Source organism: Lonchura striata, chromosome 18 (assembly GCF_050655825.1).
Source record: "Lonchura striata isolate lonStrDom1 chromosome 18, ASM5065582v1, whole genome shotgun sequence".
Classification (NCBI taxonomy): Eukaryota; Metazoa; Chordata; class Aves; order Passeriformes; family Estrildidae; genus Lonchura; species Lonchura striata.
The window spans coordinates 2,235,038-2,247,130 of NC_140720.1; the positions used below are offsets into that span (position 1 = coordinate 2,235,038).

Consider the following 12,093-nt stretch of genomic DNA (forward strand, 5'->3'; position numbering starts at 1 on the left):
ATTGGAAGTGGATGCGGGAGGCGGGGGGGCGCGGCACGGGGGAGTTATTTGAGGCCTCTCCAACCTAGAAACCCAGAAAAGATTTTCTGGAGCTGTTGGGTGGCTCTGGTGAATGCCCTGGCTTTGGGTACGACCACTGCCCTGGCTGCCTCCCTGCCTGCTTGGATCACAGATGGGGTTTCTTTCTCCTCCTTCAAACCAGGAATTTTATTTAGATGATTCTTAACCTGTGAATTTGAAGCTGACAACCTCAATTAATCAAGATCTCAGTTTACAGTGCAGTGCTTGAGTGGTTCATGCTTGTCCTGGGGACAACTGCTGAACTTGGCAGGGAAGCACCTTGCCCCAGCCCTTACAGGGGATCCGGTCATGTCAAGCTGAGAAAGGTGTTTGGTTGTGGTTCAGAGTGTGGGGTGGCTGAGATTTTCCCCATTTCTGAGGAATGGAGATGAGAGAAGCAGCCCTGAGGTCCTGGTGGGCACCTGGCTGCAGGTGAAGCCTCACTCCTGGGTAAGGCAGAGCTTCTCCTTGGAATGCTGTGCCGAGATCTTACACTCTGCTTTGTGTGTTACTTTTCCCCTATGCATCTGGCATATAACAGGCTTTTTATTTAAATTTGCCTTTCTGGGCGTTATCTGAAAGCCCACTGTCATTCTGAGCAAACCCAAACTGAAAACCACCTCGTGAACAAGGAGTGTCGCTCGCCATTTTGTGATGGAATAACGTGTAAAATCAAGGCTCTGGATAAATCAATGGCACACGGAGCATATTTACATAAAGTATATAAAGCTCTGAGTACTAAGTTTAGAGCGTGGGCTCTGCGCTCGCGGAGCGGCGTGTTCCGACTGGCTGAGACAAGCCTTTCCTCAGCACAGGAATTAGCAGGAGCCTTGCAAAACCAGCCTGAGAGCAGGGGTGTAAATAAGGCTTGTACCTGCGTATCTAAATCCTGCTGAAAGCTGGAGCTCTCACGCTGCTAAGATCAGGGTTTCTCCCTGTGTTGTGGTGTGTCTGGGCTGGAGCCTTGCCCGCCCGCCGTGCCTGACCCAGGGATGGGGATCCTGCAGGGAATCGTGGCGGGATGGGCCTCATGCTACTGAGCCAAATTAGCCAGAGCTGAGCTCTTTTCACTCCTCGCCTTCTCATTCTTGATGGCCCAGTTAGTAAATTAAGCAGGATGATGGGGGAAAATGAAATTAATTAAATTAATGGGCATCGGGGTCTGTGTGTGCTCCTGCTATTTCAGGTGCCGTCAGGGTTGCGCTTTCCTTCCAGAAATGGGGCTCTGATGGAGGGGGAGCGTTGTCCTGCCCCTTCCCCTGGGGTTAGAAGCTTCTTGTGGAGCTGCCCGTGGTTCAGATGGGTGTGGGCAGCAGGGCTCGGTCCATCCCAGGAGTAGCTGTGCTGGAGGAGCCAGGGGCACTCCAGGCTGGCACTGGGGCATCCATTCCCCAGCTCCCATCACTGCTGCCAGGCTGCTGCCTTGGGCTCTGTCCCTGCGCTGTTCCCAGGCTAATAATACCTGGGAGGAGGCGGCGTGCTGCCGTCCCGAGTCCCGAGCCCATGGTGGGAGCGCTGCCTTCCCCAGGGCATCCTCCCCCTCCTCGTCCTCCTCCTCCTCCTCCTTCGGCACCTGCATCACTCCTCTGGGGGCTCTGTGTGCCCAGGGCTGCTGCTGCCTCTTCCTGTGCCATGCTGCCCCAGCGCCTCTGTGCTGGCACAGCCCGGCTGCTGCCCGGCGTCCCAAGTGCCGTGCCCCGTGTCTCTGCCTCGGGGTGATGCCATCACTTCCACTTGTGTGCCCAGTAGCATCAGCTCAGCTCCCTTTGCTTATTTCTCCTTATGGCCATAGTTGCTTGCCCTGGATTTTCTCATATTGGAGGAAAAAATTCTCTTTGAAATAGGGTTGTTGCTTGCAAACTGGGTTTTTAATCCATTTCTCAATGACACGCTTTCCTTCACTCAGGTTGGTGCAGTGTGGGGAAACCCAAAACCTGCTGCCTACAGCACGAGCCCTGCACTGGGTTTTCCTCTCAGGGGGTGCTCGGAGCAGGGTAGGAGCCAGGAGCAGGTCCAACCCCAGAATAATTCCTCTTTGAAGTCTGGAATGTCACTGAATCTTGCTGCTTTTGTTGGTTTGCTCCATTTTATGTATCTCTTAATAAATATTGTAGCATGCTAAAAATAACTGATAACCATGAAGAAGCAGCAAAGCTGCTTTGGGCCATGAATTTCCAGTTTAATTCCCATCTCAGAGAAGCTTGGGCTGCCTGAAGCAGGTCCAGCCCTGCCTGGGCTGGGGGTGTTGTGCCTTTCCAGTGTTGTGGTCTTGCTGTGCTAGGGAAGAGGTGGTGGCGAGGAGGTGTCACAGTGTGGGACAGTGATGGGCAAGAGGTGCTGCTCTCAGAGCCTCGGTGGCTGCTCCCCTGGTGCCACATGGCAGATGGAAGCTGGGAGCATCCAAAGGGATGAAGGGAGGAGGAAGTGGCCAAGTCAGGGAGCTGGGGGCACCTCGTGTGTTCTGTATTCAGGGAGGCTGGTGGTCCCTCTGGTCCCTGGAGTCCCCTGTGCCACCTTTCCATCACACAGGGCAAAGCAGCCGGGTTCCCTCAGCCCAGCCTGTGTGGTGCTGGCAGAGCCCAGCCTGGCACAGCCGTGCTGGCACCCATCACGTCGGGAGAAGAGGAGCCTCCAGCTGCTGGCACTGGCAGGGCCAGTGTCTGCCAGTCCGGGGTGTGGCACCAGGGAACAGCCAGGGCATCCTGAACCAGTGTGTGGCACTGCCCTGGCACCACCTCTGTGTCCCCTGTGGTAAACACAGACTGAAGCCGGGAGCTTCAGAGGCGCTGCCGGCCCTGTGTGTGGCAAGGTCCCTGTGCCATCCCTCGGCAGCAGGCAGGGACTTGGCACAGCCCGGGCAGTGCCAGAGCGGGCCGGGAGCTGCGGGGGCCGCTGCCAGTCCCGGGCTGGCGGGGCAGCCCCCGGCAGCGCCTCCGAGCCCGGGCGGTGAGCGGGCGGCCGCTGGGTACAGCTCGTCCCGTGCAGCCCACGGGCTGAGTCAGCGCCTCTGCGTGGGGGGCTCCGATGAGTAAGGGTGGGCTGGGGGGCTGTGCAGGCACACGTGTGTGTCCCTGCGTGTGTCCCGTGCCGGGGTCCCGCCCGCGCCGCCCGCCCCTCTCCGCGGCTGCCGCGGCACCGCCTGCCCCGCAGCGCTGCCGGCAGCCCCCTCCCTGCTCCTCTCCCTGTTCCAGTACATCGAAGCCATCAGCAACAAGCAAGGGGAGCTGGAAAATTACGTCTCCGACGGCTACAAGACAGCTCTGACGGAAGAGAGGAGACGCTTCTGCTTCCTGGTAGAGAAACAGTGCGCGGTGGCCAAGAGCGCCATCACCTACCATGCCAAGGTGAGCGGGACCTGCCAGAGCCAGTCCTGGCTGCCCTGGCACTGGGTGGATGCTCCCAGCTCAAGCTGCATCTGGTAGAACAGCTTGATATCCCAAAAGCCACAGCTGGTGCAGACCCTGCAGCTCAGGGACCGAGGGGGTGATGGACCAGCAGGTGACTCCAGGGAAACTGCCCCTGTAGGAGCAGCTGCTCCACATCCCTCTTGGCCATGGCACTCCACATCCCTTCCGCCCATGGCTGCCCCCATGTCCTGGACCAAGGCTGGAGCTGCCCCCTGCCTGCCTGGGAAGCTGCAGCAGCTGCATGAGTCTGGAGCAGAATCCATCCAGACTAAGGCTGGTGCTGCTCCTGCAGCATCATGCTCCCGTTCTGGTTGTTCCCCACCACCTCCGTGGCTCACAGCAGCCATCTGTCACTGCCACGCTTGGCACTGGAGCAGGAGAGGGAGTTGGGATTAGTCAGCTCTGTCCTGGCACATCCACAGCATGGATCCACACTTGGCTTGGTGAGTGGAGTGCAGGAGGGAAAAAACACCCCCCAGGGCTGGCGGTCAGCAGGAACAAACCAAAACCTTGCTGTAGCAGCATGCAGATTTTGCAGGAGGGGCTTTGCTGGCAGCTTGTCCAAAGCATGGTGTGTATCCTGCTAAAATACTCCTTCCTGCTGCTGCCCATGGCTCCTGCAGGATGCTCCACAGGATCATGAGACTGGACCTGCTGGCTGGTGTTGGGGAAATATGCAGGGACTTTGAAACTGGATTTAAAGGGGGATTTTGATATGTAGAACGACATTTTGTCTCCAGATGAGGCAGAGCAGAAACGTAGGGTCACCCTTGGCTGTACTGGGGAGTGACCTCGAGGGGGTTGGGACATCTTCCCTCTGTGAGTCACACGAGGGGATGCTCATATATTCTGGGTGAATTAGGATAAGTTTGCCTCCATCTGTTTCCCCCTTGGAGCATGGTAGCAGGTGAATACAGGTGAATACCAGTCCTGCAGGCAGGGAGCAGTGGGGCTTGCATGCAGCACAGGGCCCTGGAGGTCATTGGGGCTGCTTCCCAAAGGAAGCAGCTCATCCCTCAGGATGTGGGGACAGCCTGGAGCACAGGCTACGCCCTGTCAAGGTTTTGGGCCGATTTTATTTTTCTGCTCCACGTGGGGCCCAGCTCCCTGCCAGCTCCCTACAGCCTGGAGACCCTGCACACAGGATATCTGGGAATAAACTGGGGAGATGGATTACCTTTTCCATCCCTCATTCCCATTTTTCGTGATACCTGCCTGGCTCTGCTGCCATCAGAGCCTGGAAGCGGGGTGTCCCTGTGTGTTACCTTGCCTGTGCCATACACAGAGCCATTGATCAATCCCAGACCAGCTCAGCCCTGGATCCGTGTGGTGCTGCCCACAGAAGTGGGGCAGACCACCTGCACCCCTGTGCCCTCACACCTCGTTTTGCTCTTGCAGGGGAAGGAGATGCTGACGCAGAAGCTGCCGCTGTGGCAGCAATCCTGCTCGGACCCCAACAAGATCCCGGAGCGCGCCATACAGCTGATGCAGCAGATGGCTGCCAGCAGCAATGGCACCATTATGCCCAGCCCTCTGTCCACATCCAAGTCCAACCTCATCATCTCTGATCCCATCCCTGGTGCCAAACCTCTCCCTGTCCCCCCGGAGCTGGCACCTTTTGTAGGAGTAAGTATCTCTGGTGGAAACTGTCCTGCCCTTCTGAGCAAAGCCGGAGGGACGAGGCCAGGCCGGTGCCACCGCTGTCCTCGGCAAGTTGCCCTTGGATGGACTGCCACTGATGGCAGGGATGGGCAGCTCTGTGCTGGGCCGTCCTGGATGTGGGGAGGAGCCTGACCCGGGGACAGGCAGCCTGTCCCACCCCATCCCACCAGAGTCACTGAGCTCTGGCAGAGCAGGGGCTTCCAGGCACTGTTTGGGGAACACACAAGCTGGACTGTCCAGGCTGGTCCCTGAACTGTGGGACTGAACTCAGGTATCCCAGTAATGGCAGGAGAAAGGCCTGGAGTGACCTGTGGGATGAAGGACCCTTCAGAAGAGAGTGTCCCACTGATGTGGGGACATGAGCTGAGCACAGAGCTCAGCAGGGAATTGTCAGGTTCAGGAGAGCTCAGAGCAGTAAGATACCATAGAGGTGACCCCACTGCTCTGCCCAGAGCAGTTTGGTTTGGCTGGGAACTAAACCCAGCAGGACGGAGCTCCAATTTACCTCTCTCCCTGGAGCTGTTTCCCACTGGGGAGCTGCAGTGGGATGGTCCTGGAGCTGCAGGGGATGCCCTAATGAAGCCACTCGGTGTCCCCCTCCCCTCCTCTCTCGTAGCGCATGTCGGCGCAGGAGGCCATGCCAGTGATGAACGGAGTCTCAGGCTCTGACAGCGACGGGTACAACCACTGGTCTGAGATGAAGCCAGCACAGCCCAAATCTTTATCTCCTCCCCAGCCTCAGAAGCAGCTGAGTGATTCTTACTCCAATACACTCCCAGTTCGCAAAAACGTGCCAGCGAAAAACAGCTACGCCTCAGGTGAGGCCCCGGCCCTGCTGCCGGGGGCCCTGGGGCCGGCTCTGCCCGCAGGAGATGTCCAGGGAACCGGGTGGGGATGGGTGTTGGGGTGCTGGTGGTGAGGGGACAATGACCACAGCATCTCTTCAGTGCCAAGTGCTGCTTGTGCCTCCTGACCTGGGCGTTAGGAAATGCTGGAGCTGGGCTCTGCCCTGGGGTTTCACAGGATTTTCAGGAGGAAAATCTTGTGGAATCAGGCACAGGGAACCTGCTCCCTTTGCCGTGGCTGGTGGGTGATGCCGAGAGCCTGATCCTGCTTGTTGCGGGGGAAGGTGTGAGTCACACTGAAGGTTGTAGTACAACCTGGGCTGAAATAAGGAGGGGTGGGGATCTGTCCTGTGCCTTGGGGTGAAGGATTTGGGGCACCCACTGGTGTCTGTTCCCCCAGCTGAAAACAAGACACTGCCACGCTCCAGCTCCATGGCCGCCGGGCTAGAGAGGAACGGCCGGACGAGGGTGCAGGCGATTTTCTCGCACGCTGCCGGGGATAACAGCACCCTCCTGAGCTTCAAGGAGGGGGACCTCATCACACTGCTGGTGCCTGAGGCCCGGGACGGCTGGCACTACGGAGAGAGCGAGAAAACCAAAATGTGAGTGTGCTGCGTGTCCTTGGGAGCAGCCTCGTCTGGACCCTCCGTGGACAAACCTGGGTTTGGCTTCATCCCCACCTTTGCCTTTCAGGAGGGGCTGGTTTCCTTTCTCCTACACACGGGTCCTTGACAATGATGGCAGCGAGCGGGTCCACACCAGGTAGGAGCACTGTGTGGGGTGTCCGGGAGTCTGTGTCCTTGGGGTGGGAATTAGGAATTCCTTTGGAATTCTCGTTAGGAATAACAGCCCAGCGGGGTGGTTGCTGGCTCTGGGTGGCTTTTGCCGTGAGTGGATGGGTGGCCTGGGGGTCTCCGCAGGGAGCTGACGCCTCTGCTCTGGGCCCCCCAGCCTGCAGCAAGGGAAGAGCAGCAGCACTGGCAACCTGCTGGACAAGGACGACATCTCCATCCCGCCGCCAGACTATGGCATGGCCTCCCAGGCCTTCCCGGCACAGGGCGGCAACACCTTCAAGCAGCGGCCGTACAGCGTGGCCGTGCCCGCCTTCTCCCAGGTGAGCTTCTCCCACTCCAGGGGGGCGTTGGAGCACTGAGGGATGCTGGAGCAGATCCCTGGGCACAGTCCCTGCTGCGCTGGCCGGGGCTCTGCAGCTCCCTGTCCCACTGGGATGGGATGAGCAGGAGCGTTCCCGGCATGCTGCGGATGCGTGGGGGTGCCAAGGGCAGCTCTCCAACCTCTGTTCGTTGTTTTAGGACTACCTAATGCCCTATGGGTGTGCAATTAAAGACTATTCCAGTGGCCTCTGCCAAGCACCCTCCGCTCACTACAAGCCTTACACTAGGTCGACAGCTGTAAGTCCGACGCTTGCAATGTTTCCTTTGGGATTTATGGAAATTTGGCTGTTTTGTGCCTGGTGATCCACGTGCCTTGCCTGGAGCCTGCTCCTGCTGAGCACCTCTGCTGGGGTGAAGGGATGCAGGGAGCCCATGGATGGGGAGGAACGGGCAAGGCGTGGGGAGCAGTGGCACAAAATGGCCCCGTAAACCCCCAAAGGACAACATTTGCCGACTCCATGGGAGTCTCCCACCAGAAACAGGCTGCTCACAGGCAGCTGGAAGTGTTTTCTCTGGCATGTGCCACTTCAAGCCGGTGATAGTCCCATGGGGACACTGGGACAGATCCTGGACAGGATTCCAGAGTGTCCAAAGCAAGCCCAAGGCTTCTTGGATAGCAAGCCAGGGAGGATGCACAGCAGATGGGATCAGCCTAACCCAGGATCTGTTGGTGTAGGGGAGCTCTCCCACCACAGTGAGCACAGTGGGATGAACTATGCTGGCATCATGTGCTGTGGCAGATGGGGAGAGGACGAGGAGGGAGAAGGAAGGGCAATCAGCACCGACCCTTCCACAGGGCACGTCAGCTGGGATCTGGTCCTCTCTGCAGGGAGTGAGGTGGAAGCACAGCCCCACTTCTTGCTGTTTTGCTGGGGTTTCCCAGCAGGATTTGCTGCTGGGGTTGGTATTTTGAGACTGGGAGCATTCCTGGGAAGGTGGGAATGTGGGTCTTTGGTGGCTGGTGCATGGCCACCTCAAAGGCCAGAGACTCCCCCACTTTCATGGAGTTTTCTCCGTGTTTGTCATGGAGAGTAGAGTTGCTCCAGTTGTATCCTAGGGCAGGCAGGCCCTTGCTCAAGGAGGGATGTCCCTGAGGGATGTTCTCCGGGCTTGGTCCCCGCCTGCCCCCTCAGTCCCTCCCTGCAAAGCCTGCTCAGCACCGGCTAAAGGAGAAAATGGTCCAAAACCCTGTGGGTTTCTGGTGGGAGTGAATACAGGCAACCCCTCTTTCCACAGAACATTTCACTGGTGTCTCTCCGTCGTGCAGCCCTTTTCCAACAGTCTCAGCATCTCAGCAGCAGCCAGAGTTTTGTTCCTCAGAGGGGCTGGGCAGAGCAGAGCAGGGCTCTCCCACCAGTCGCTTTTCCATGTCTGGCCAGATAAATCCTACAGGGAGTGGTGGAACTTCAGTCCCTGCTGTCTGAATCCCACTCCAATCATCTCCATATCTTCCTTTCCTCTCCAAATGCATCAGCTCTTGGCCCTGGGTCCTGATGCACTTTGGTTTGTTCATGTGATCCTGCGATGGCACCTGAGCAGGCACAGCCCACACGTCCCTCACTGTGCTTCCTTCCCTCTTCTCCACAGGGTCTCGATGACTACGGGACGAGGTCCGTCAACAGGTAAGATGTCACCTTCCCGTCGCATTCCCTGCGAACTGGTGGTGTTGGCTGTGGGTGAAGCCGTGGGGCTGTGTCCCTGAGTGGGCTCCTCGGGGACTGGCACCGGCTGGGGTGGGGCCAGGTCACATCTCTGCGAGGGAGGAGACCCAGGGAGGGCAGGTCCCAGGTTCTGCGTGGTGTCCCCAAGCTCGTGCTCCTCCAGAGAATCGCGTCTCCTGACCTCCTCCAGGCTCACGCCTGGATAGGGAAGCCATGGAGAGCCCACGCTCCGGGGTTTTCCTCCATGCCCTCCGCCTCGGAGCTGCCCCGTATTGCGCCTGGGCTGAGCCAAGCCTGTGGCTGGGTGGAGCTCGCCGCCCGTCCGTGGTGGTGCCGCGGGGGGAGCCGGGCTCGCTCCCGGCTCGGTGCTGCCCCGCGGCCACTCTGGCATCTCTGTGCTTTGTTCCGCAGCGGCAGTGGCAGTTTGGTATCAACGGTGTGAGGACACCTGGGCTCGCAGCGGCCCCTTGCTGCTTGGAAGAGCTTTCTGCTTCTTTCCCCCCCTTTTTTTTCCTTCCCTTTCGTTTCTCTTTTCTCTACTTCTTTTGGATTTGAAACTCTTGTGATCTTCAAGGAAACCATGGTGCTTCTCACCCCTCCCTGGTGTTCACAGTGCCCTTGTTTCTGAAGCCTTTTTGGAGCAGAAACTGCTGCCAGGTCTGTGCTCGCAGCCCAGGTGCAGTTGTCACTTAGTGGGACCCGGTGTTTGTCCTCCCGTGTGATGTTAGCAGTGCCCTGTCCCCCCCAGGGGCCGCGCCGGCCGCCCCGCACGAGCCTGGACCAAACTCCCAGACTGGATCACATATGCATGGCCTCTGGTGTCCGTACTGTTACTGAGCATCCGGGATGCCCGCGCCCGGGATGCCATTCCTGGAGGGAGGGCAGCGTCCCCGCGCCTCCCCCTCGGCCCGATCCGCTTCCATCCCGCTGCGGTGGCTTTGGGAGAAGCGGATGGCACAGAGCTCCCGCCCCGGGGAAAGGGCTGCTTCTGGCCTGGGGTCCCGCCGGCCGTGGGAACCCCTCCAGAAGGGTTACTCCTGGTTGTTTTATAAATATATATATATATTTTTTGTAGCAAGGTATTGTTACCTCACGTTAGGGCTGGGGCTCGGAGGACTGCTCGCATGCCCAAACCAGGCTTGAGCGAGGCAGCGCCCAGGGGGCTCCCACCCCGCACTGGGGGTCCCGCTCCCGCACTAGCCTGGCCATAGCCCTCCCAGTGCCCGTGGCCGTCTCCACTGCAAAGCTGTTCACGCTTTTTTCTGATGTGATTTTTAAGACCTCTGACATTGCCTGTTTACTGGGACATTGCTGGCAATAGACCCCCACCCCCGACCAGTTTTTGGGTTATCTCCTCGCCTACGGGCACACTGTTCTGAGCCCCTCCTGCATCGATGTCCGAATTTTGCTAAGGATTTTTAACCCAGGATATTTCACGATGAATGGCTGAATGTAGAGGGGGGAAAAAAAAAAAACAAACCACAAACCCAGCCTAGCAAAGCCTGTGTGGAGATTGTAAAGTGCTGAAAAACCTTTTTTTAAAAGCCAGAGAGAATTGTGCCCTGTACTGAGTTATTGTTTGAATAAAAGTTTTATTTATTGCATTGAGCTGGGCCTCGGTGTCTTTTTCGGCTGCCGTGCCTGCGTGCTGCCCTCACCGCCTGCATCGCCCACCGCGCATTCCCAGGCCGTGTTTTTGTTCCCCGCTCCATCCCTGGGGACGCTGCCTGTGCGCAGCACTAAACAGCTTCGCTGAGTGGGAGCAGCGACAGCTGCTTTAGGGCTGGGTCCCCCTCCATGAGCATCTGAGGGGGTGATGCTGCTCCTGCTCCCGCATGCCAAGGCTCCGGCTGCGCTTTCCCAGCGGTGGGAAAGCGGCGATGGCCGGCATGGGGGGAAGGAAGCCGCCCCCTCCCTTCCGCAGCCCCCGCCGTGCCCGGCCACGCTGCACTCCCACAGCTCCCGGCTGGCCGTGCCCTTCCTTCCCCTCCTCACAGCACCAGCAACTCGATAAACATGACTTTTCCTCCTTTTTCTTCTTTTTCCTCCTGTTTCCTCTGCCCGCCGGCACTGCGTGCAGGGTGGCCAGCCAGCTCCTGGGCCAGGTGGCCACCGGCCGGCTCTTGGCTTTAAGTCTCTCCTTAACCACGACCTTCTGTTCCCATCGAGCGTCCCGGCGTCCTCCAACCTGCCTTCTGTTTCCCTTGCAGCCCCGATGTTGAAGTGGCCAGGTTTTGAGGTGCCCCTGCCCGTAGTTAGTAAGTGACGGTGTCGCGGGGCCGAGCCCTGGGTGCGCTGGGCAGCGGGTGAGGCCGCGGGGCTGCGCGGGGACGGTGCCACCGCTCTGCTTCCCGCTGCACCGCCGAGCGCGTCCCCTCCCTCCGTCACCGCTCGTCCCCGTCCCGCTGGCGGGAGCTGCGGGGCTCCCCGGCTGCCTCTGCTGCTCGCCCCGCCGCGGCTGCGCTTGCTGGGGTGCTGAGCTGCTGCTGCCCGCTGCCCCTAACCGGCCCTTTGGTTGTAGGTGGCCGCTGGCCCCAGCCCTGTCCAGCGGCGCGGGGCGCCTCCGCACTAACGGCAAGTTTTTTGAGCAGCTTTTTTTTGTTGTAGACTCGTCCCAGGAGCCTCCTGGTCCTGGCCCCAGGGACGGGATGCAGGAGCCTCCCCAGGAGTCAAGACCCTCCTCGCTGGCACTGCAGAGCCTGGAGAGCCCCTTCCCCATTTCTCTTTGATCCATGAGCTGCTTTCCCTGGAGCTGCAGGCTCCATCCCAGTGGCTCTTCTCTGTCAGTACAGAAAGAGTTAAATGAGCCCCGGGTGACTCATCAAAGCAACTTTTCCTCTCCCTCCAGTCCTGAGAATCTATTTTGGCATCTTGGGAGGGAAAGGGATCTAAGCAGCTGCATTAATTAGGTGTGAAATTAATTACCCTATTTTTAAGCAAAAGTAATTTATCTTTTAAGGAAAGAAAAAGTGAATGTGGAGAGGTGAGGGATGGCAGAGAGGGGGCCTGAGGCTGACAGTGAGACCCTGTCCCAGAGGGGTGCAGGACTCAGCATCTTCCTTTGTGCTCTGGGAGATGGCTGGGGACATCCCAGAGCTTCTGGGGACATCCCAAAGGTGCTCGGTGCAGGTGCACATGGTAACCACAGCACTTTACCTGAACCCACGTCAGGGGCTAGCAGGGCTGTGCCCCCACAGTGGGTGACCAGCCAGAGGCCCAGCTGTGGGGCCTGGTGTGGGGGCCTGTGGCCATTGCTCCCAGTGGGGACAGAAGGATTGTGTGG

The 12,093-nt window shown here is 58.8% G+C and overlaps 1 protein-coding gene across 6 annotated transcripts in view; it reads left to right on the top strand.

Moving 5' to 3' along the window:
- BAIAP2 (BAR/IMD domain containing adaptor protein 2) overlaps window positions 1–12,093 on the top strand; it is a 38,899-nt gene that overhangs the window by 23,410 nt on the left and 3,396 nt on the right. Inside the window, exons 7-14 of one of the 6 annotated variants that reach the window (XM_021534101.3) lie at window positions 3,252–3,404; window positions 4,866–5,093; window positions 5,746–5,947; window positions 6,375–6,576; window positions 6,668–6,736; window positions 6,926–7,088; window positions 7,288–7,386; window positions 8,737–8,771. In XM_021534101.3, the coding sequence (XP_021389776.1) occupies window positions 3,252–3,404; window positions 4,866–5,093; window positions 5,746–5,947; window positions 6,375–6,576; window positions 6,668–6,736; window positions 6,926–7,088; window positions 7,288–7,386; window positions 8,737–8,771 (1,151 nt within the window). Of the gene's footprint in view, window positions 1–3,251; window positions 3,405–4,865; window positions 5,094–5,745; window positions 5,948–6,374; window positions 6,577–6,667; window positions 6,737–6,925; window positions 7,089–7,287; window positions 7,387–8,736; window positions 8,772–9,221; window positions 10,419–11,020; window positions 11,069–12,093 lie in introns of those variants that run through there. The other 5 variants (XM_085556604.1, XM_021534105.3, XM_021534107.3 and 2 more) reach the window with 5 other exon arrangements.